Consider the following 22,808-nt stretch of genomic DNA (forward strand, 5'->3'; position numbering starts at 1 on the left):
TGAACCTTTTTTGTAAAATTACATTAAATTAATGGTAAATGGACCTTGCCTGATCGATTAGAGATGTTTTCAACTTCCGGTTCCGACCGGAAGTAGCCTTTCACGGGAATCAGGTCAACTTCATAGATTATTTAGAGTTCAAAAAAGGCATTTTAGAAAAAAATAAAAGTTTCACAATTTTCGGTGTTGAATCGAAATGCGTAATAAAAAAATGTACTATTTTATTTGACAAAACTGACTTCCAGCCGGAATAGGCTACTTCCGGTTGGAATCAGAAGTTGAAAACATGTCTACTCGATCGGGCAAGGTCCATTTACTATAAATGTAATGTAATTTTACAAAAAAGAATCACTGCTGTATTCTTAGTAAGTAAAGCAAGGGGAAAGAAATTCAACTTGCAGGAGCCGTTATGTGCAAAACAAAGACACTTTGTGCCCAATGAAGCTTTTTAATTCACGTGATCAGAACTATCACATTGCAGATTTAAAAAAAATTGCCGAAAGCCACTTACCACAAGAATTGTGCAAGGTCCTTTAATTAAAAAGGATTACTTGACATAACACAACATAAAAAAAACATCTGTTTTATTCACAATAGAGATATAAAGTAAAAAATAAGGCACTTAAAAAAACAGCTAAATATTACTAAAGAAAAAGTATTATAAATATTCCCTAAACCTTTTCCATGTTCAGTACCAGGTAATAACTCTTTCTGACAAACATGGAAGTACAAAAGTATATAGGTAATAAAATAAGCAACATCAAATCTCAACAATGTTTCACATTTCTTAATAAAACTTTAATATTATAATTATACCGGTTACAGGTGTTATTACCAAAAAAATTTATCCATTCTTGGAATATGGAGTTACGATGGGCCTCTTAAATAGTAATATGTGAGGTTCTGAAACAAAAACAAAATAATTGGAATGGATTATTTACACAATAGGCTATAAAACGAAAAAATGGGAAAAAAGGTTGTATGTTTTGTTTTGTTGTATTACAAAAATGTTAGTACACACTTGCAAGTTGAAGTTGATCCAAACCTTAAAAAATTATTCATTTAAATATAAACATGGAATAATTCCAATAATACTAAGCTATCGATGTGATTAATCACAACAGAAAATTTAAATCAATTTATGTTAGTAACTATTTTATAGTGATTGGATTATCATTTCAAAAAAAGTTTTCTCAAAATATACACCAACAAAAAAATATATTGCAAAAAAAACGTTCAGAATATTCTAATGTTATATTAATATCGGCTAACTCAAAAACAAACCCTCCCTAACTTTCAGTGAAATATTTCACAAACTATATAACAGTTATTGTAAGCAAAAATTGTAAAAATAGTTATTTGGTAGACCATAACTTTACGAAGCAAAAACTTTTAAAACAGTTTATTTTCATTCTTGAAGTTTCGTAGCTTCTTTTCTGGACCCAGTATGTTTCAACTACTTACATTCGCAGTACTTATGTTGTACTCTTACTGGAACGATACCAGATTGTAACTGTTTATATTACTATTTTTTTAAAGTACTTTTTACATAAATAATAAAATAAATATAATGCTCACCTGGTGAATGGGTCATGTAATGTACCCAGCCTTTACTTTGTTGAACCCCGATTCCTCTCCATTCTTCTTCGGACATCAGATGACTTTTAGGAACATATTTAACCATTTCCCGAGGTAAAACGACGTGTCTGTTTAAAAAAAAGTACAACGGTAAAATATAATATGAACATATCTAATTTTTAACTATCATATAATTACAAGTTGACATCAACGAGCTAGTCATTTTTTAGGTCGTCCGTTAACATATTATAATACTTTGGCAAGAGAATATACTGTGCTAAATTTTTTACCTGTATTCGTATCGATCGTCGCGGTATTTGTCTGAATAATAAATATTACGCTGCATTTCTTCAGTCTGATGTAGATGTACACTTAATGATATATTGGATCAACTGACAATATTTAAAATTAAAAATATAACACACATTAATATCACATCAACACATTTTTGTTAAATAACGACAAATGTCGTTTTTTCCAAAAATCAAATTTGATTGCCGCTGCCAACATAATAAAAACAAAGTACCTAACTAATTTTTAACAATTTTAACCACATTTTGATGGAGAGGGAGGAACTATGAGGCCGTTCTGAACCATAGATCTCTAGATAAATGGAGGAATAACCCAACCGAACACATTCAAATAATTTAAGTCAAATGTTCTTAAGATGGAAAGTAGTTTTCTTCTATACAGTATTTTCAATACTGTAATTATATTGGATAAATATTGTTAAATTAGTTTTAAGTCGGTACCATGTCTGCAATGAATTGTTAAAAAAAAATTTATTTGGAACGCAACCCCAAACATAATAATATAGTTATTTTATCTTTATCATGTTGTCACTAAAGTTTTGTTTAAAAAAAACGGCATTTTCGTTAAGTTTTAAGTTGATTGGAGAATGCTATAAAACTTTTTAACTGTTGTTTATAGTAAATCGTGTATATATATCAAGCCCACATGAATCGTGAAGAAATGCAACGTAATATTTATTATTCAGACAAATACTATGACGATGAATATGAATATAGGTAAACCATTAATGAAAATGTTAACTTCAGTTTGAAAACTAACAATTTTTCTATTACTTATATGATGCAAATTACCATTAGATTCTACAGTATTTTTCTTACTACAGGCACGTTGTTCTACCTCGAGAAATGGTTAAATTAGTTCCTAAAACGCATCTAATGTCTGAAGAAGAATGGAGAGGGATCGGAGTACAGCAAAGTAAAGGATGGGTGCATTATATGACACATTCTCCAGGTAGGTTTAATGTTTGCTGTCTATCATTAATATAATAGAAGAACAATCTTTAAAGGTTATATCTACTATAAAAGTTGAAAGTTTGAAAATTGCTCTTGGTGCTCAGTACCAAATTAAAGAAAGAGAGAAGCTTTATGATGTACTGTGACTTGTGACCAAGACATCTGCATTTCCTACCAGGTTTTATAAAAATTACATTGCCCATATCTTGTCCATTATTTCAAAAATTTTAAAGTGACCACAAGAATTGTTACATTTGCTCACAATTAAGAAAGAAAAAATATTATTGACAACTGTAAATAATTATTTTAATTGAAATATAGGGAAAAATTGGTAACTTTAAATATTTGATGGTTATTTTTAATGCGACCGGTTACTTTTGGTCAGCGACTGGTCGTTTTAATTATTTTTAGTAAGTGATGGCCATCACCGGTTTAAATTAAACTCTAACAGATTGCGATGAAGAGATTACAAATCATTGCACGACTAAGAAATGTAGATTTAAAAAAAAATTGCACTTTGCTTTGTAACCTCATTAGGAAAATGTCAAACTTAATTCGCACAAATGACACAATTCTTAATTAATTAATTTATTTATAATAAAATATCCTACAGATTTTAGATCTGATTGTTGAATAAATTTTAAAACAGTATTTTTATAAATTGTAATTATCTGCCAGATATAACACTACACATAAAGAATATGATGTACAAGGTGTTTTCTATCATTTATGTTTAAATTCTAGGAGCATAAAGTACACTTAGTTCTAAATTTAAAATACCCAAAAATGTTAGATCGAATGGTTGGTCGGTGGCAGAGCGATTCGAGATATCTATACTTGAATCGATGAATGCCACTACCGCAGGTTTCATTCCTGCGGTCGTAAGACCTTAGATCAGGTATATTTGTTGAGGAGAATTAGACACCCTCTCTGTACACTTGTAACATTACAAGCAATACTACTCCAAAAAAATACTGTTACTGTAATAACATCGTTGAGCCAGCCTGACAGTGTATATTTCTTCTGACTTGTTGGTCCTACAATTGCAATTTTCCATTTCAATGAAATACCATTACACAAATATGGTCTATTTACAATAAGTTTGCATTTATGTCACATTTCGTAATTAAGTGCAACTGATAGAATAACTAAATTCCTGTTCCATATGTATTAACTCTTGTCAGACTAAAAATTTTTATTGTTTATTGCACTTTGTACTGAATTAAAATCATTACAATTAATCAACCTACAGTTGACAACCATTTCACGTTTGCGTTACTTTTGATAACAGTTCCGTGAGATTATTGAGTATTGAAACGGATTGAAAGTGTATAAAAAGTTCTTTTTCGAACTAGTAAATTAACATAGTGAAGAGCAAAGCATTAACATGCTGACACACCTTTATCGAGTCGTGCTCAAGAAATGGTGGGATTCTTAATAGACCATTTTGAACAGGACCAGGAAAATGTAGACCTACTTTTTCCACTTACCGCTGTAAGTTGTAATGTTACATCAATTATGAACTGTATATTTTGACTTTCCTAAATCATTTAAATTGTCTACTTAATCTGTGGTTCTACGTTACATTTCTAATAAACTGGATTTACTATAAAAAAATAATTTTTGTAAATATCCAGAAAAAATTTACAACTTGGCAACCCTGTTCCATTTCGCGCTGTGACGTCATTTCAAATTTATTGTAAATGGATTATACCGAGGCATAACTAATATAACTCTCAATTGTATAAGACAGATATCCTGCTTTTATCCATGAAAACGGCACTGTATACTTTTGATTCATAAAGCTTTTTTTATTTTTTTTTAAATAAAATAAACAAACTTCTTTTTCATTTAAAATAACTGCTCTTGCGTTATACTAAAAGACAGTATAGACATCTATTATAATAAAGTTTAAAACTTTAGTCTACAAATGAATATTCTTTTTGTTACTCATGACGGATAAGTCCTATCTTTTTGCATGTTTTTTAGGTCGGTAACTAGCTGTTTGCCCACTATTTATTTGCGTGTGGTAATATTACTTGTCGCACGGGAATTGCGAATAAAACATGCAAAATTTAAATACTTACTCGGAAATATTAGTTTTAAAAAGCGACATATAAATGTCAGTTATTTATGTCGCCCTGCACTCTAAGATTTCATTGCATTCGTAATAAAAAATAGTATGTGCAAATCTTGCGGTTGTCTATTGCCCACTTGAGCAGATAAGCTCAACTCCGCTCTCGTGGGCAATAGACAACTTACCGCACTTATTGCACAATATACTATTGTATATATTTTTTAGTTTGTAATATTAATAATTAATTTTTAGAGCCCCACATTTTGCTGTTTAAAAGGCCTATTACAACCCCACCACCCAAGGATGAATAGTTGTAATTAATGTAATTCCTGTATAGAATTTTTACTGAAGTATTTAGTTTTTATGGAATTGCAGAAACATTTCTAGTAACAATTGATGTCAAATTTTAGTCTAATCAGAATTTAGTAGTTCCTAAAATTTGAATGTGTCACTTGAAGTAGGGAGATGTTTTTGTAGTTTATTTTTAGGAAAATAAAGGCTGTAATAAGATAGGTTTGTAATAATTTTTGCTTTTGATGAAAATATTACAATATGGTAATTAACATTATAAGTACCTAATTATTTTTATACCTGTTTTTATGAATAAAAATTGTACTGTTATTTGTTACTGTTTTTTTTTTTCAGTCTAATACTAGTTGCACCAAAAAAATATTGAATTGTTGCAGGAAAAAAATATTTATGGTAAAATTCTTATGAAAAAATTTGATCCGAAGTTTATATAACTTAAGAAAATTAGCACTATTTTTGTGTTAATAACAAAAAAATTTCCTAAAAGTATTACAATAAATTTTGAGGGATTGTTTATCGTGAAAAATTGTGTACATTATTATTTTTCAAAGTATTGTCCATCGGTAGTCACTACATTTTTGATGCTATGCACCAATTGATCAAATTTTTTGTACCATCGTTAAGTTTGAAAGAGCTGCTCAGCTAGGCCGTGTTCCATGGATCGGAACAAGTAGTAATCCGATGGAGTAATATCTGGTGAATATAGTGGTGGAATAAAACATCCCATTTTTTGATTTCATGAGCAACATGTGGCCCTGCCTTTGCTCGAATTGCGTCCATTTTCAATGCATGGGTCACATGCATCAATTGTATTTGGTAACGTTCACCAGTGATGGCTTAATTCGGTTGAAGCAGCTCATAGTACACAACACCAAGCTAGTCCCACCAGGCAAACCCCACAATTTCTTATGATTAGGATTATCGTAGTGCAGCCATATTCAAATTGTGTTCCGCGGAACCCTGGGGTTCCCTACAACCTCTCTGGGGGTGCCGCAACTCGATCAAAAATTTAAAATTTTGATATTAACATTATTGATAATACAAAATTCAAAAAAATGTATACAAAACTAGTATCTATAAATACAGGGTGTCCCGTTCATGTTTCAAAAAAATTGTATGTAATTTCCTCATGGGAAAATAATAGGGGTAGTTCATGTAACGTTTTTTTCTTAGATGCCCTGTTTTTGAGATACAATGTGTTGAAGTTGTCATTTTCCAAATGGTTCTCCTTAATTATCTTTAAATCGGCAAAAGATAAAAATATCAAAATTTGTACACAAGTAAACATCAATTGTGCGTTAAGAATAATGCACAAACGGTTTCTTCTGAAAAACATTGCCACCGATACAGGTAATTGGAGGGGTACAATCGAAAAAAAAAAGTTAAAAGTCAAAATTGATTAAATTTCTAAACAGTTCTGTAAACTCTAAAGCATACTATAAAAAAAAGGTATACTTACTTGTCGAAATTCGGTAACATGTACCATTTTCGAGAAAAATGAAATTGCATAGAAGCAAATGGGGGACAATTTCAGCATCTACTGTAGTATTTTGAGTTTTGCTCATTTATTTAATTGTGCAGCCGTTTTGTTCTGTATGTCTCCGAGTCTGTTTCGTAATATTTCTCTGTTCTTATCACTTTTTTAAACATTCATGTCCATCAACAATTCAGTTCGACAAGTAAGTATACCTTTTTTGTAGTATGCTTTCGAGTTTACAGGAAAGTTTAGAAATGTAATAAATTTTGACTTTTAACATATTTTTTTTTCGATTGTACCCCTCCAATTACCTGCATCCGCGACACTGCTTTTCAGAAAGAAACCGTTTGCACATTATTCTTAATGCACAGTTGATGTTTACTCGTGTACAAATTTTGACATTTTTATCTCTAGCCGATTTAAAGATAATTAAGGAAAACCATTGGAAACTAACATCAACACGGGCGTCTAAGAAAAAAACTTTACATGAAATACCCCTATTATTTTTCCATGAGGAACTTGCAACACAAGTTTTTTTGAAACATGAACGGGACACCCTGTATACTATATAATCAGTAAAAAATGTGTTGTACAATTTTTTTATGTGTAAGGGTTCCTTAAAAAAAATCAAAATGTTGGCTGGGTTCCGCAAGTCATAAAAGTTTGAAGACCGCTGTACTTAGCGTATCCATTTCTAATGCCACTGACAATACGACACAAAAAGCCCTTCCTTTTTTAACCTTGAAGTAATTTTTCACACGTGAAAAATCGCTGTTCAACATCTTTCAGCTTCAATTTCCTTGCTTTTGAATGATATGAGTGCATTGGAAACTATTGTGCGATCAACATTCAACAATTCAGCAAGTTCATCTTGCATTTGACATGAATCTTGGTCGAGTAAAGCTTCCATCCTCATCTTCAAAGTTTTTCGGTTGACCATGGCGGTCTTGTCAACTGTATTGAAATCACCACTTCTAAAACGTCGAAACCAATACACGATTTTATCAAAGGAATATGTTCACCGTAAGTATCCAACAGCACTCGATGCTTTAGCAGCACTTTTTTTAATTAAACAGGAAAAGTAAAACGTTCTGCAAATGGTGTTTTGTTGGCTCCTAATTCGACATTTTCAGAACCGAGATAAAATAAGTCTTTCCGATATCAATAGAAGAACCACGAGATTGACTGTATGTACCAGGTTCAGTCGCTGACGCAGCAACTCGGCATAGAAATATTTGAAAAATTTGTTCTCATATTTATTTAGCCATACCCATATACAGGTCTGGTCGAACTAAACATGGAGGTGGTAGAAATGTATACGCCCACTTGAAGAATGCGAGCGCGGGCAAAGGAAAACAAGCACAGCTGCATTGTGCTACTGGGCAATAAATCTCAGCAGTTGACAAGTGGTTGATAAATTGCCCAGCAGTGCAGTGCACAATGCGGAATTTGGTGTGATTCAGGTAATTTAAATTTATTATAGGCACCTTCTATTAATCATTCATATTACAATTGCGGATAGAAGAAATAAGAGGGATATTTTGTTTACTAATATTATCACAACACGGCATTTTGGAGACATTTTGAAACGGATTAAAACGAAATTTACCAGCAATATAATAAAATTGTTTGAGGATATAAATAATTAAAATATGATGTTGGCCAAATGAACATATAATAGAAATTTTCTACACATAATATACAAATTATTATAATTGTTTACCTTTAGCAGAAAAATTTTTTAGGGACAGCTATGAAACTCATTAAATTTTATTGTCAGGCGTTTCTTTGCATGTTCAACTGACTTAGGAAAGACTATAACAGAGGTTTGGACATGAATATACTTACAGAAGTGTCCGATGCGATATAGCATAAGTTACGCCATCTATTGTAAATCCTTCAAAATTAATTCATACTCCTAGTATATTTATAATTCTTTTTTTTTTTACATAAATAAAATACTTGGTGGTCTTGAATAAAATTATATTTACATATACAAAGTAAAAACATAAAGCCAATTTTATCTCCTATATCTATATCTTTTAAAGTGAAACCATAACTGAAATATATTGTTATGGAACTGACACCTAAATCCTCTCTTGTAGGAATATTCCCATTCCCTGTTCACTATCTTGAAGGCTATGTCTTCATACGGAGGGCCAGCATGGAATCGCAAGATGGCAAACTCCTTGTTCTCTGGACATGGAGTCTAATAAATTTAAATAGATCGTTAATAACCAAAGCTTTATGTTAAAAAAATTTAAGTTTTCAGTTGAAAACTGGAGAATACATTTTTTATTCTTAATTATTTTGGGAAGAACATTTCTTTATAAAAAAATTTCAATTGTCTCCTCCACCGTAATAATCACATTACAACAAATAATGTTATGTACAGTTGTTAGATAATAAAAAAATATAAAATGTATAGTTGAAGAGCAAAACTGCTTTCTTTTATATAAAAATGTTGATAAAAAATTAGAACAAACTTCAACTTCAAATTTTTGTTTAAATAGCCATTTTTCAAATTGTATGTTATATAAAGGTTTCGATCATTGGAGCGCGTCGCACGGAAGCGAACGGGAGTGCGCCGGAGCGGATTTTTTTAGTATACACTCACTACAGCGTACCGAAACGGCAATATTATTGCATCAACCGATAGGGACTGTTCAGTTCACGCTTAAGTCAATTTAAAATGAAGTCATCCAATGAAGAAGATGCTGTTGTTGTCGCTATTTTGTGTGCATACAGAAAAAGGCACGAAAAAGAAAAGGAAATGTTGGGTACATAACATATGTAAAAAACGTAGAGTTGAAGGTGAGTTCTATATGCTATTTCCCGATCTCATCGATGATGAAATTAAATTTTATCAATATTTCCGGATGTCACATGAAAAATTTATGAATTTGTTGGATATATTAAAGCCAGAAATACGTGGACTAGTCTATATATTAACATACCAGTGGCGGTTTTACCATAAGAGCTGCGGAGCTGCAGAACACACAAAATTTTATGTATTTAATCATATTAAACAAAATATTTAAAGAATCCAAATGTACTCGCGCTAAAATAAATCTAGGAGCTTATATTATTATTTATTGTGACGCGAGCTACGCTCCTTAGTATATGCAACCTCATATACAAAATGTGTGCCCAGCGAACAATTAGATGCGTCCTTTGTTTTTATTGGCTAATCAGGCACGTGACCCAGTACACGAAGATAGGGGCTTTTGTGGCTGCAACAGCGCCAGCCACTGCTGCAGTAAATGCAGTAATATTTCGTATGTGGTATGTGGTGGTTTATTTCGGCACGTGTGAATATTTTCGTTCAAGCGTCTATGGATATTATAGTTATTAAAATGATTAGCGTTTCGTTTAAATAAAAAACTTTATTTGGTTCTCTGCCTTATGAGGATAAACTAAAAATAAAAGAATTAGGTGGGCCAACACCACAATTAAATTTTGAAGTTAGTGGAACAAGCCGAAGTAAAAGTTATAAAGGACAATTTAACAATAATATATACACAAAAGCAGAGTGGGTGTGCGGGAGTGATTTAAAAAATACACTGTTTTGTTTTCCGTGCTTACTTTTCGGTGGGGATAAAGCATGGACAATATACAGTGTAAAAGATTTAAGTCATTAAGTCTTTAGGTAAAATAAACATAAGAAGTCAGTTAGATTCTGCATATTGGGATAATATACGGAAACACAATGAACAGGTAACGAAAAATCGTTATGTATTATCTAAAATCATAGATTGCATAAAATTTTGCGGAGCTTTCGAATTAGCACTTCGCGGACACGACGAGACAGAAAATTCGGACAACCCTGATGTGTTTCGTGGACTCATAAATTTTAGTGCAGATCTTGACGACATATTAAAAGAACATCTAGCCACATGGGTATGACCGGGATTTTCTGTGATTGTACCGGGAATTAGCTGTATGGTCCCGGATTTCGGATTTGCACGTATAACTCCCGGAATATAATATAATGTACATATATATAAAAAAAGATAAAGAAAAAATCATAACACGCCGAGGAAAATTAAAATTCGTTGAATCGTTGGTAAATTTCACAAACGATTTTTTTTTTTAAACAATATTCAATAATTTAATAAAATATATTTAGTTTATTCCAATTTATTTATACCGTCAGTAGGTAATTCGTGAATAGATATTTCAAAAAGGTATCAATTTCAAAAATTCTTGTGAAAATCTGTTTTTTTATAAATGCATTGTTCCTTGAAATTCAGAAGTGTCAGGAAAGCGCGTGACCTTGAAAATTTTAAAATTTTTCGCCTGCGGGCGCCATTTAGAGACTCCGGGCACTTAATATCCCGGAATTCACTTCAACAAATGTAACAACCCTAAGCAGAACACATTCAATCAATGTTCACCCACCGCCACTGTAACATACTATACATATTCATATCAACCAGACTTCGTTTTTTTTTAAGGTATATTTGTCTCTAATCGTAGGAAAATTGCTTATTTTGATCACTTGCTATCGTCCACTAATCGGAAACGGGGATTGAACGGCAGCATACCGCAGCGCGGAAATACTCCTCAGCTAGGATTCTGAGACCGGCTCGCCATTGTGGAGCGCTGCTCTGCGGTTAGTCCAGTTGGCAGCCTGGCAGCAAAACCTTACCAAAGCTGCAAAAATGAAGATAATTGAATTTTGCAAATTGCTTTTGGTTTATGCATATTTACACTATGTGTGTACCAAATTTCAAGTGTCAGCAAAGCTTCGAACAAATTTGGCAAAGTTTCGAGTTTCAGATGCCGATGAATGTATAACACCTTATAGAACAAAAAGTTTTGCTCTCCTGATTTTCGGCTTTAGCGTCATTATTGTATATATATTGAACTATAGTTTTCGAAAGTTTTATTACTTTTTGTTTATAATTGACATTTTTACAGCAATTTTAAAAAATTCACGTTTTATACCGTTTTTTCAATCTCACAGCTTTGTTATTACAAATTTCGTAATCGGACCACCGCCATTTTGTAGCTATTTTTATTACGAACAAAATCATGTCCTAAGCATTTTTTCGTACAAAGTCATCCCGCTGAGTTATTTAAAGAAAACTACTAAAAAAAAAATTGTTCACTATTAAATTGTTAATAACTTTTTCCTGATAAAATATTTTGTCAGCAAATTAGCCTGTTATTGTAGGCCTGTGTAGCAATTTCCGGGTTATCAAGGTTTGATACAGGCCGAACCTCTACCAACTGGACTAGGTATAGTGTGCGCATCTGTATTTAAAGTTGTGTAATATAAAAACTCCTCTTCGGCGCGCTGCCGTTCGCTTCCGTGCGGCGCGCTCTAGTGAGCTACAACCTTAAAACAACTTTGAATAGGTGTCATACGGTGGCTACCTTTGACCTTTAGGATATTCCATCGTAAAAACTTTTTTATTTAGTCCACCTCAATTGTGTGTTAACCTCGAGTGCGTTCCCAATTGGAGACTACAACATGCATTGTTGTAAAATCTCAGATTTCTTAAACTATATAATATACAGACTGTTACAAATTCGCTTCACACTATAGGGATCTCGAAAACGGTAAGAGATACAAAGCAGCTAATTTTTACATGTAACGTTTCGTCTTTCCAGGACCATCATCAACATCATTTTGTTAAATACGACCCCTGGAAGTTTTATTACATTTTTTGCAAGCCGTCATGACCCGCAATGCTGTACTGCCTCAGCCCGAAACAGATTCAAATGTTTTGACCGAAAAATTCATCTTCAGTGTATTCATTTCAAATTTACCTAAATTTTTATTAAAATTTCTATGTTTATTAAATTATCGTACACTGTAAGTGACATTAGACCCTGTGAAATCCATCTAGTATGTTTTTTCATAATATACAGAAATTTAACAATGAAGACATACAAACACTCTACTGTTAGTACTTTTTAAATAGAGTTGTTTACTTACACTACACAAGATACTTCACTAAATACCACATTAAATATTGTAAAAAAAACTAACAAAACAGGAACCATACCGATTCTATTTTGATTCAGTAAAAACTGATACTTCATGGATAGTCAAAAATTACATACCACATTACAAACTCATAAACTAATTCAGATAAAATTAAAATGAAGCGGTAACATATTCGGCTATTCTTGTTTCGTCATATTAATGTCGGTTGTATCCTTTTTGCCCGTCACTATTAATACCACATGAGGTGTATGGATATTATGTACTTCATCTAAATTAGTCAATATAAGAGGTCACTGATGCTCAGATTCACAAAATAAACAAAGTGCTTCAAATAAAAAGTAATAAATTTAATAAGTCTTTTGTTGCTCAAACGTGTCATAATGCCCCGACAATATTTTTTATTGACTGTTTCTCCATCCAAAAGGAATTCTGTGTGGACAATACCACGATAGTCAAAGAAAACAGTCAACATGATTTTGATTTTTGCTCCACTTTGACGTCGTTTTTTTGGTTTCAACTCATTAGAAAAGTGCTATTCCGAAGCTTTGCATGTCAAACTCGTAAACTCATGTCTTGACACATGTTATGATGCATTGCATGAATGTAGAGTCCGAATTAGCTCGTTTAAACATATCTTCAGCAATATGTTTGAGATGATCTTTTTGAAGAAAATTCAGCTCTTTTGGAACCAGCCGTTGCGACCCTTTTCATACCCAAAATATCAACTAAAATGGTGCAAATTGATTCTTAAAATATGTATAGATCATATGCTCTCAAACTGTTTGCAAGCACCATTTCCTTCACTTTATCGAGATTTTCTTCAGTTGAAAACGGTGAAGGATGACCAGAACGTGGCAAAACATTAACCACTTTTCAACCATGTTCGAGTGCTTTGTACCATTCGTATGCTTGAGTTTTCGATAAACCTGAATTACCGTACATTTTCTCAACATTTTCAACGATTCAGCATAAGAATTTCTATTGGTAGCACAAAATTTTAGGCAAACTCTTCAATAACATTATTATTCATAGTAAAAATCGTGGAACACATTTTAGCTGGACTAACAAAATTAACAGAACGCACACAAGCTTTGCGTCAGAGTACAGTATTACCAACTTTCCATAAAAAAAAAAAAATTAAATTAAATCTACTCTGTGCGGAATTTTTAATTAACAAATTCCATATATTTTTTTGACAGAATGTAAAATTGTTACAGAGTATTTGAAAAAGGTTACGACTGTGTGTCAGATAACACTGAATAAGTTTTTAATATTTCGAATATAAATTAAAAATAGAATTATCAATATGACGATCGATTTGAGAATTGTTCCTATTTTTTTAATTGCAACATGCCTTAAAAAATTATTTTTCTTTTTTAAATAAAAAATAAAGCCACTTTGTTCTTCAACTGTTTCATATTGTTTAAAAAAAAACAAAATTTTGTCCTCTCCAGGTAATGATGGACACACTATAATATACTTACCAAAAAATATTCTGGTGTGCTATTCTTATCGATCAGATCCGGATAAAATATGTTGAACTTGTAACCCTGTACGATTTTCGGAGGAGGATTATCCATATCGTAATGGGTCTGATTGTATTTGTTCCACTCGAAACCTGTGTGGACCCTGTTGAAGTAGCGGGGTTTTCTAGGTCGGTATTTGTCCGACCACAGGTAGACCTGATTGTCCAGTGTTTGTTCTACTGAAAACTGAGCTTCGTCTGCGTCCATTCCTTTTCTTGCTTCCTTTTGTAAGAGCAGCTCTTCTTTGGTTATTACATTCTGGAAATAACAATTAGTTACTGAAAATATTGAAGATCACTTAATATTTTAATGCCATTCAATGGTTTTCATAATTTGGCTTGCATTCATGACTCCCTAAAATTTAATACTGACCTCTACCTTTTTCCCACTATCTACAACCTGCATTCTTGCAAATTCTAGACGTTTAACATCATCTTCTTCAGTAACTACGATGGTTCCAGGTTCGATATCATCGGGGTTTAAGAACTTAGGGCTGTATCCACCAGCTTGGTAGGCATTGAAGCATTCATTTAACATATCATTAGCGACATCTTCTTCGTTTCTAAAAATATTAAAATAACATCTTTTATTTCACGACTTTTCTCTGAAAAATTTAACAAGAAATATCTTGTACTTTGTTTGGCCTCGTTTATGGCATAATTTCTAAACTATTGCACTCACCCTTCATTTTCGCTGACATGATCATCTTCCATTGAGGTTCCCGGTTTAGGTTCAACAGATGTTTCTCCTACAGCATTTGCATGAATCTCGTTAGGTTGAGGCAACGTAACAGCTTGCTCTGCTTTTAATACCTGGAGTTTTCTTCTGAGGCTCTCTTGATGTCTATCTCTTAGTCGTGCTCTGGCCATATGGGCTAAAAACCAAAATCACAAATCAAATCACAAAAAAACACCACATTATTTATTTATAGTCTTAATTTGGGATATACTGGGTGTTAACTAAATATATCGACAAACTTTGAGGGGTGTTTGAATGATTTTAAAATACCACAGATTGTTGAAATGGCTAAAAATTCACTGAATTCACTAAAACCTTACAAACTCGACATCAGTGAATATTTTTAAAATTCGATCACTGCTCATCATAACTCCATATCATGTTTCCAATAAAAAAAGATATCTTTTTTATTTTATTGCAGCACCAAACAATTTTCGATTTATTACTTTTTTTTAATGTTACCGAGAGCACCTCATTAAGCCTAATATAACTTCAATCCTTTAACGATAAATTTCATACCATTTTAAATACTATATGATAATAAATTTAAATCAGTTGAGTACTTAGCCACTTCAGGTGTGCCTCAGCAAGGGTCCAATACTCGGACCCTTGCTTTTGGTTATTTTTCAGATGATCTAAAGAAATTTAAATCTATGCATACTATTGACGTCTGCATTCAGCTTCAAAATAATCTAAACACGGTTAAGGGTTGGTGTGATAAAAATAAACTAATGTTGAATACAAGCAAGTGTAATGTTATGGTTTTTTCTAATAAATTAACTTGTGTAACGTTTGATTATAGTCGCTGCCGCGACTAAGAGTCTTTGGTGACACTACTTTGAAAATTAAAATAATTACGAGTGACTTTTAGAAATTAAAATATCGATTTGAAATTTTCAGAATCGAGATTTTTTTCAACCTAGAAAATTTTTTTTTTGCATTTTTATATAATCTTTTTGGTTTAAAATCTCTTAAAGAATCGCCTCTTAAAGTGTGTCAACATTCTTAATTAATACCGTACAATTCAAAGTATTTTTTATCTCGCATAGGCAAACATTATCTCGAGCGTAAACGTAACGGTTTGACATTGTTCATTGTAAAGGAGTCGTTAACAACCGTGACACCAAAATTTGGGGAATTTTCGTTACCAGTACCAATTGTGCAATGTTGGGTTGCCTATGCTCGTCCCCTCGTCACGTAACTTGTAAACATTTATGAAGGCTCTGTAGAATCCTTACATCATAGTTTACAAGGTTTGTTGATGTAAACCTTTTTTCTTATGTTTATGTGAATAATTATAATAAACTTCAAATGCATAGCAGACATTAAAATTTCACGAGAAACAAAAAAATCATTAAAAAATGTGAATGTAAAAAATTATGGAATATTCAAGGATGTGGGGATCCTAAAATATTACATATTCATTCAAATCATTTTATTTTAATCTAAGGAGCTTGTGGTCCAGTGGCATTCCAATTTTGTGGGACACCCGGTATATTGTACAAATCATAGCAAATGCAAATAGTTAACACATTAATTAGATAGAATTCTTTTTATAAGACATTCTAAAAAAAATTTTTTTGAAATCGGTCCAAAAATAAAGAAGCTACAGGCTTGTATCACATTTAGGCGCGACACCCTGTATAGAATGAATGATTTCTTATGCTGAATGGCAACAAAAACTGTAAGTGTTTTTCGAGAAACCTCTTTTTTCAATTCTCCGAAAACATAACTCAAAAAATTTTCAATTAATCGACTTGAAACTTTGTACAGATCTTCCCAATAATATTTTTTTTAATGTTCACTAAATCAACAATTATTAATATTTTTTAATTTCCCTATGATGTTCCCTAGCTTTTAGTGTATATCAGAAATTTTTTGTTTTTTTGACACTGTCGTATTGATATTTCTTTGAAAATTCCCTAAATAACCTTTTTTCCAACTTCTAGAGTGGTGTTACCACTACCCCTTAAAATAAAATAATACCTTTCAGTTGTGACAACAAAGACTCCCAGTATCCAATATCGATTCCATCGGCTTTTCCATTAATTTTGGACTCGATCTGCTTCTGCAGAGCGGCTAATTGTGCCGCTGTCTTGCCCTTGAAAACTGAAGTGACATCTGATGCCACTGCTTGATGAATACCTTCACGTCTGTTTATGCCCATGTCAAAATCATTTTGTTTCTCTATTTTCCTGAGCTTCTGCAACTCGTCCTCCACAATCACTGTAATATCATTCCAATAGTCAAGGTTCTTGCCTCGTTCTAACTCTTTGTAGACTTTAATGTCTTCTACAAGATCCTCAAGGTCTTTTATGTGTAGGCCATTCAGGTAAGTGTATGGCTCGTGCATTTCTACGGCATCGACCTCTTCTTCAGCACTGATGTACTTGGCAAGAAGATCTATTGGCTTAGCTGAAAAACAAAATTATAGCTTGTACGAAAGCAACTATTTCAAAATCCCACAGAGCACAATGTATTACCAATAAAACAGCCCCTAGGCGGTAAATTTATTATCGATTTAAAGCATGTGGCGACGGTGGAAACAAAATAATGTGATGTCGGAAAACCATATTAAAAATCTTTTTCTCGGTGGAAACATTATCACCACGATATGTGTATTCCAAATCTGGAATATTGTCCTAATTTCAAGAAATTCTAGCAATAGAAATTTTACAGATGGCCTATCTATTAAAGAAGAACCGGAGATTTTGCTAAATGCATGAAAATGCATTCACAAAATATACAAAATAAAAATAAATATTGCATCTAAAATAAAAAAACTCAGACTCTAATTGGTACAATTATGGAAACCCAGCCTTGAGCTTCTGAAGGTAAAACTGGAGTAAATCGAAGAAATTAATGCAGTTTTTAAAAATTTTGTATTATAAGATGAGGAATTGGAAGCATTACTCGACCAAGATTCATGTGAAACGCAAGATGAACTTGCTGAATCCTTGAACGTTGATCGCTCAACAGTTTCCAAACGTTTAAATTCGCTCGGTTTGATTCAAAAGCAAGGAAATTGAGTGTCATACGAATTGATGTCAAGAGATGTTGAATGGCGATTTCCATCTATGAGCAATTGCTTCAACAGCAAAAAAAAAAAAAATGTTGGGGTTTGCCTGGTCAACACATCAACATTGACAACAAGGCAGAATATTAATGGTTAGAAGCTCATAATCTATATTTGGTGGGACCTGCTTTGTTATGTACTATGAGTTGCTTCGACCAAATGAAACCATCACTAGTGAACGCACACAATTGAGGTGTTTGAGCCGTGCATTTAAGGAAAAATGGCCACAATTCGAACAAAGGCACGATAAAGTAATTTTTCAAGACGACAACGCTCAACCACATGTTGCTCATGAATCAAAAAAATACTTAGAAATGCTGAAATGAGATGTTTTACCCCACCCACCATATGTACCAGATATAGGATTACAAAGATATGAAAAATTGATTGGTGGACAGTATCAAAAATTGAGTTCCTCTTTCTTCGCGGAATCCATATGTTCCCAGAAAGACGGGAAAAAGTAATAGCTAGCAATATTTTGAAAAACAATAATGTATATAATTTTTCACAAAAAAGTATTGAATTTTCAAAAAAGTCCCTCAAAATTAATTCATACTCCTGGTATATAATTAGTGTATTTTTTTTTATTATTATTAAAATGCTTCCTTATGGCAAGTAAAATCAAAATTATACATCTCCTAATTGAGAAAAAAGCATCCAGGAAAAGGCCGTGTGCTTTTATTCCTCGTTTTAATGCGATGAATTCCATCGATGTATTACTATTGGCCTGTTTAAAAAATTCTAATCTCTTATTGGCTCTACGGAATCCATCACATCAAAATGATGAATAAAAAAACACGGCCAATTTCTGATGCAATTAGCTGGATTATATTTTGGCTTGTACTCCATTCTGCTGAAAATAGACATCGTTCAGGTTTAAAGCAATAATTTCAGTCCAAAAAAAGTTAATTAGGATCATCGATCACTGTAGTGACGACACCAGCTTAAAAAAAAATTGACCTACGACGTCCCTAGCCCAAAAACTGCATCAAACTATCATTCCTTGTAAATGAATTGGTACTTCAACAGTACTCTTGGATTTTCAGAGCCCCACTGCCAGTACGATCAAATTTTTTTATTAAATTGACAATTACTAAGTGAAAAAGTGCTTCATTTAGATAAAAAGCATTTTAAACTTTACAGACAGTTTTCATAACATTTTCACCACTATTATACTGAATTTTCGCGCAATTTTAATGGGCTGTTCGATCATGTATCAATTCATTATTGTTAACGATATGGATTACTGTTGTTAGCTGATACATATGAAAGTTCTAACAACTTTGACAGATCAAACAATAATGCAATATTTAAAATAGTGATTCAATTTTTTTCATCAGTAGCCACAAACCATAAGGAAAATAAAGCTTACATAAGCTGATGTGTGAGAGCTCGCATTGTCCAGGTGTAGAATGACGTATCTTCGACGAATGGTTTCCCTTCTTTTTTTGAAAATTTCTGGCAAACAGATGGTTGTGTACCATTCAGAATTGACCGTCTGACGATGGTACAATTACCACAAGTCCAGTTTGTTTGAAGAAACAGGTGACTATTTGTTTAGAAGTGTTTCGTGCACGAACAACTTACGTTGGATTTGACTTACCTTAAAGGACCCATACAGTCGACTGCTATTTACTTTCGGGCTCATACACATAGATCTATGATTCGTTACCTGTTACAATGCCATAGACGTGTTTTGAAGCACCACAATCATATTTCTGAAGCATTTCTTTCAACTAATCGATATAAGCCTTTTTTGAGCATTTGTCAAATTATGTGGGATTCAATGCGAACAAATTTTTTTGGTGGTTAAATGTTCATGTAATATTGAATGTATACTGGTCTCACTAATGCCCAAAGACGCCTCAATATCGCGATAAGTCACATGATGATTTTGCGATTTCAGCTCACACACACAATCAATTTTTCTGGAACAATCAAATTTGGATGACCTTCACGAAATTCATCAATAAGCAAACCATGGTGATGATTGAATTCCATATACTACCTATATACAACGATTTTTTATTGTGCTTCATACAAAAAGTCGAAATAAGTTAATTAATACACTGTTGTTGAGGTAATCCACGTTTTGTAAAAAATAATAGCACAGAAATATTTATGACTTAGTTCTATTTTTTGGCTATAAATTTTTCAAGTCACTAGAAACAACACAAATAGCGCCTGTATGGTCTGAGTAAGTATACTGACAAAAAGTCAAACTTTATGATAGCAACATCGGTTGTCAGATGGCAGCAACAGGATCATTCATTACCGAAATATAAAAGGAAACCCTCGTATTATAATATTAATATCATGTTTATACATTCACACATTTCACAATGTTTACAATGTTCACACATTTATTTTGCAATATTATTATTTAGGGGCTGCTTAAAACAGTGTGAATATCAAAAATGGAAGTAAGATTTATGTTTGAAATAAGTATCTTCTAATTCCATGCAGATTTGTAGGTAAGTTACATAAAGACAATTAATTGTTTTATTGAATTTCATGCTGCTACGATTACTGTAAAGGATTCTTTTGCATCTGAAATCGGATGTAGTAGCATTTTCATAAGTTCTGATTAGAGAAGCTTAGATATGAAAACAGTTGCAAAAAAACATGTTAACTAAAATTATGTCGAAGGCAACACATTTTAAATACCTCTGCCATCCTGGATTCGTATATGAGACCGCAACCTGGCCTGCTCAAGGTGAAACTGATCTTCCTGTCTCTCCCATTCCTCAAATTGTGCCGCTTCTTTGCTTCTCTGTAACATTTGAGTCTCTTCCTCACGTTTCTGCCTTTCTAACTCCCTTTCAAGTCGCCTCTTTTTTACCTAAATTAATTTTGCTAGTTTCAAAGAAGTTTGTGGTAAAAGTATAGAATATTACCTTTTCCAGTTCCTTTTTATTTTCTTCTTGTTTGAACCTGTTCCTCGTTTCTAATTCCTCAGGGCTAACACCGGTGAGACCTTCTTTAGACAACTTTTTATTCCACACAAAAGTAGATAATAAGTTCCCATCTCCGAAAGGATTGTCACTGTTAGTATAATGTAAATATTCATTATCCCACCCCATTCTTTCTTTTCGTCTACGTTCTTTAGCTTCTTTTTTCATTAACCTTCTCAACCTGTACAAAAGAAATAAAATTGTATCAAGCTATTCAGTGTGGTCTTTGTAAGAAAATATTTTTCTTATATAAAACAAATCTCAAAATGATGTGAACTATATATACAAAATTATTTGATAATTCTGATTTAATATTTTAATGTTTGTATGGATTTTAAAATCTTTTCCCATGATTATATGACCAAAGAATATCTTACCTTTTTTCTTCAGGAGTTTCTGTGGCTTTTATTAATTCCTTTTGTTTTTTTTTAGATTCAGTAATCTTTACTCTTTCCTCCTTTAATTTTTCCAAGAGTTTTATAGAGTTATCCGATGATGAACTTTCACTACTACTGGAACTATCATCTGAATTAGATTCTTTTTTATTTTTGTACTTTTTGTGTTTGCCTTTGGTGCTCTTTATTTTACTAGATTTTTTATGACTGGTATCAGATTCATTGTCAATATGTTTCTGATGTTTTCGATATTTGTCTTCAAATGATTTTGACCTTCGAGAGTTTTTTGTAGATTCTCTATGCTTTCTGTAATCCTCTGAACTTTCTGAACTCGATCGTCTTCGACGTGAGACACTTTTACTTTTGTATTTGGAGGATATATGTGAATTTGACCTAGGTTTGAAATAATTTAGATAAAAAGTTTCCATATATTGTTCACATGTATTCTTTAAACGATACATATAAATACATAAAAGCTAAAATTATTTACCTGTTTTCTTTTGGCATTGTGTGCGCGTAATAAAATGTATTTACACACAAAACGTTTATTGTTCAAAAAATAAGGTTACTTAACTTGACAACAATGACAACTACTGACCAGGGACCGAGAANATGAAGAAGATGCTGTTGTTGTCGCTATTTTGTGTGCATACAGAAAAAGGCACGAAAAAGAAAAGGAAATGTTGGGTACATAACATATGTAAAAAACGTAGAGTTGAAGGTGAGTTCTATATGCTATTTCCCGATCTCATCGATGATGAAATTAAATGTTATCAATATTTCCGGATGTCACATGAAAAATTTATGAATTTGTTGGATATATTAAAGCCAGAAATACGTGGACTAGTCTATATATTAACATACCAGTGGCGGTTTTACCATAAGAGCTGCGGAGCTGCAGAACACACAAAATTTTATGTATTTAATCATATTAAACAAAATATTTAAAGAATCCAAATGTACTCGCGCTAAAATAAATCTAGGAGCTTATATTATTATTTATTGTGACGCGAGCTACGCTCCTTAGTATATGCAACCTCATATACAAAATGTGTGCCCAGCGAACAATTAGATGCGTCCTTTGTTTTTATTGGCTAATCAGGCACGTGACCCAGTACACGAAGATAGGGGCTTTTGTGGCTGCAACAGCGCCAGCCACTGCTGCAGTAAATGCAGTAATATTTCGTACGTCGTACGTGGTATGTGGTGGTTTATTTCTGCGAGCGGCACGTGTGAATATTTTCGTTTAGGCATCTATGGAAATTATAGTTATTAAAATGAATAGCGTATCGTTTAAATAAAAAACTTTACTTGGTTCTCTGCCTTATGAGGATAAACTAAAAATAAAAGAATTAGGTGGGCCAACACCACAATTAAATTTTGAAGTTAGTGGAACAAGCCGAAGTAAAAGTTATAAAGGACAATTTAACAATAATATATAAGCAAAAGCAGAG

The 22,808-nt window shown here is 32.5% G+C and overlaps 3 protein-coding genes across 3 annotated transcripts; 1 reads left to right on the forward strand and 2 right to left on the reverse strand.

Moving 5' to 3' along the window:
* Nucleotides 1-587: 587 nt before the first annotated feature.
* Nucleotides 588-2,072, reverse strand: LOC108906226 (cyclin-dependent kinases regulatory subunit-like). Its single transcript, XM_018709438.1, has 3 exons — nucleotides 1,869-2,072; nucleotides 1,579-1,706; nucleotides 588-903 (listed from the first exon to the last, which is right to left on the reverse strand). The coding sequence occupies exons 1-3, from the start codon at nucleotides 1,922-1,924 to the stop codon at nucleotides 845-847; spliced, it is 243 nt and encodes an 80-aa protein (XP_018564954.1). The 5' UTR covers nucleotides 1,925-2,072; the 3' UTR covers nucleotides 588-844.
* A 402-nt stretch (nucleotides 2,073-2,474) lies between these two features.
* Nucleotides 2,475-5,470, forward strand: LOC108906225 (cyclin-dependent kinases regulatory subunit-like). The gene is made up of 3 exons (XM_018709437.2): nucleotides 2,475-2,606; nucleotides 2,714-2,841; nucleotides 5,173-5,470. Exons 1-3 carry the CDS (start codon nucleotides 2,536-2,538, stop codon nucleotides 5,229-5,231), a joined length of 258 nt encoding a protein of 85 aa, XP_018564953.1. The 5' UTR covers nucleotides 2,475-2,535; the 3' UTR covers nucleotides 5,232-5,470.
* Nucleotides 5,471-8,672: 3,202 nt separating this feature from the next.
* LOC108906224 (cactin) lies at nucleotides 8,673-21,937 on the reverse strand. Its single transcript, XM_018709436.2, has 9 exons — nucleotides 21,845-21,937; nucleotides 21,337-21,747; nucleotides 20,903-21,140; nucleotides 20,673-20,847; nucleotides 16,916-17,344; nucleotides 14,873-15,065; nucleotides 14,564-14,753; nucleotides 14,150-14,449; nucleotides 8,673-8,915 (listed from the first exon to the last, which is right to left on the reverse strand). Exons 1-9 carry the CDS (start codon nucleotides 21,859-21,861, stop codon nucleotides 8,727-8,729), a joined length of 2,142 nt encoding a protein of 713 aa, XP_018564952.1. The 5' UTR covers nucleotides 21,862-21,937; the 3' UTR covers nucleotides 8,673-8,726.
* Between the last annotated feature and the right edge of the window lie 871 nt (nucleotides 21,938-22,808).

This window comes from Anoplophora glabripennis, unplaced genomic scaffold, assembly GCF_000390285.2.
Source record: "Anoplophora glabripennis isolate ALB-LARVAE unplaced genomic scaffold, Agla_2.0 scaffold390, whole genome shotgun sequence".
Lineage (NCBI taxonomy): Eukaryota > Metazoa > Arthropoda > Insecta > Coleoptera > Cerambycidae > Anoplophora > Anoplophora glabripennis.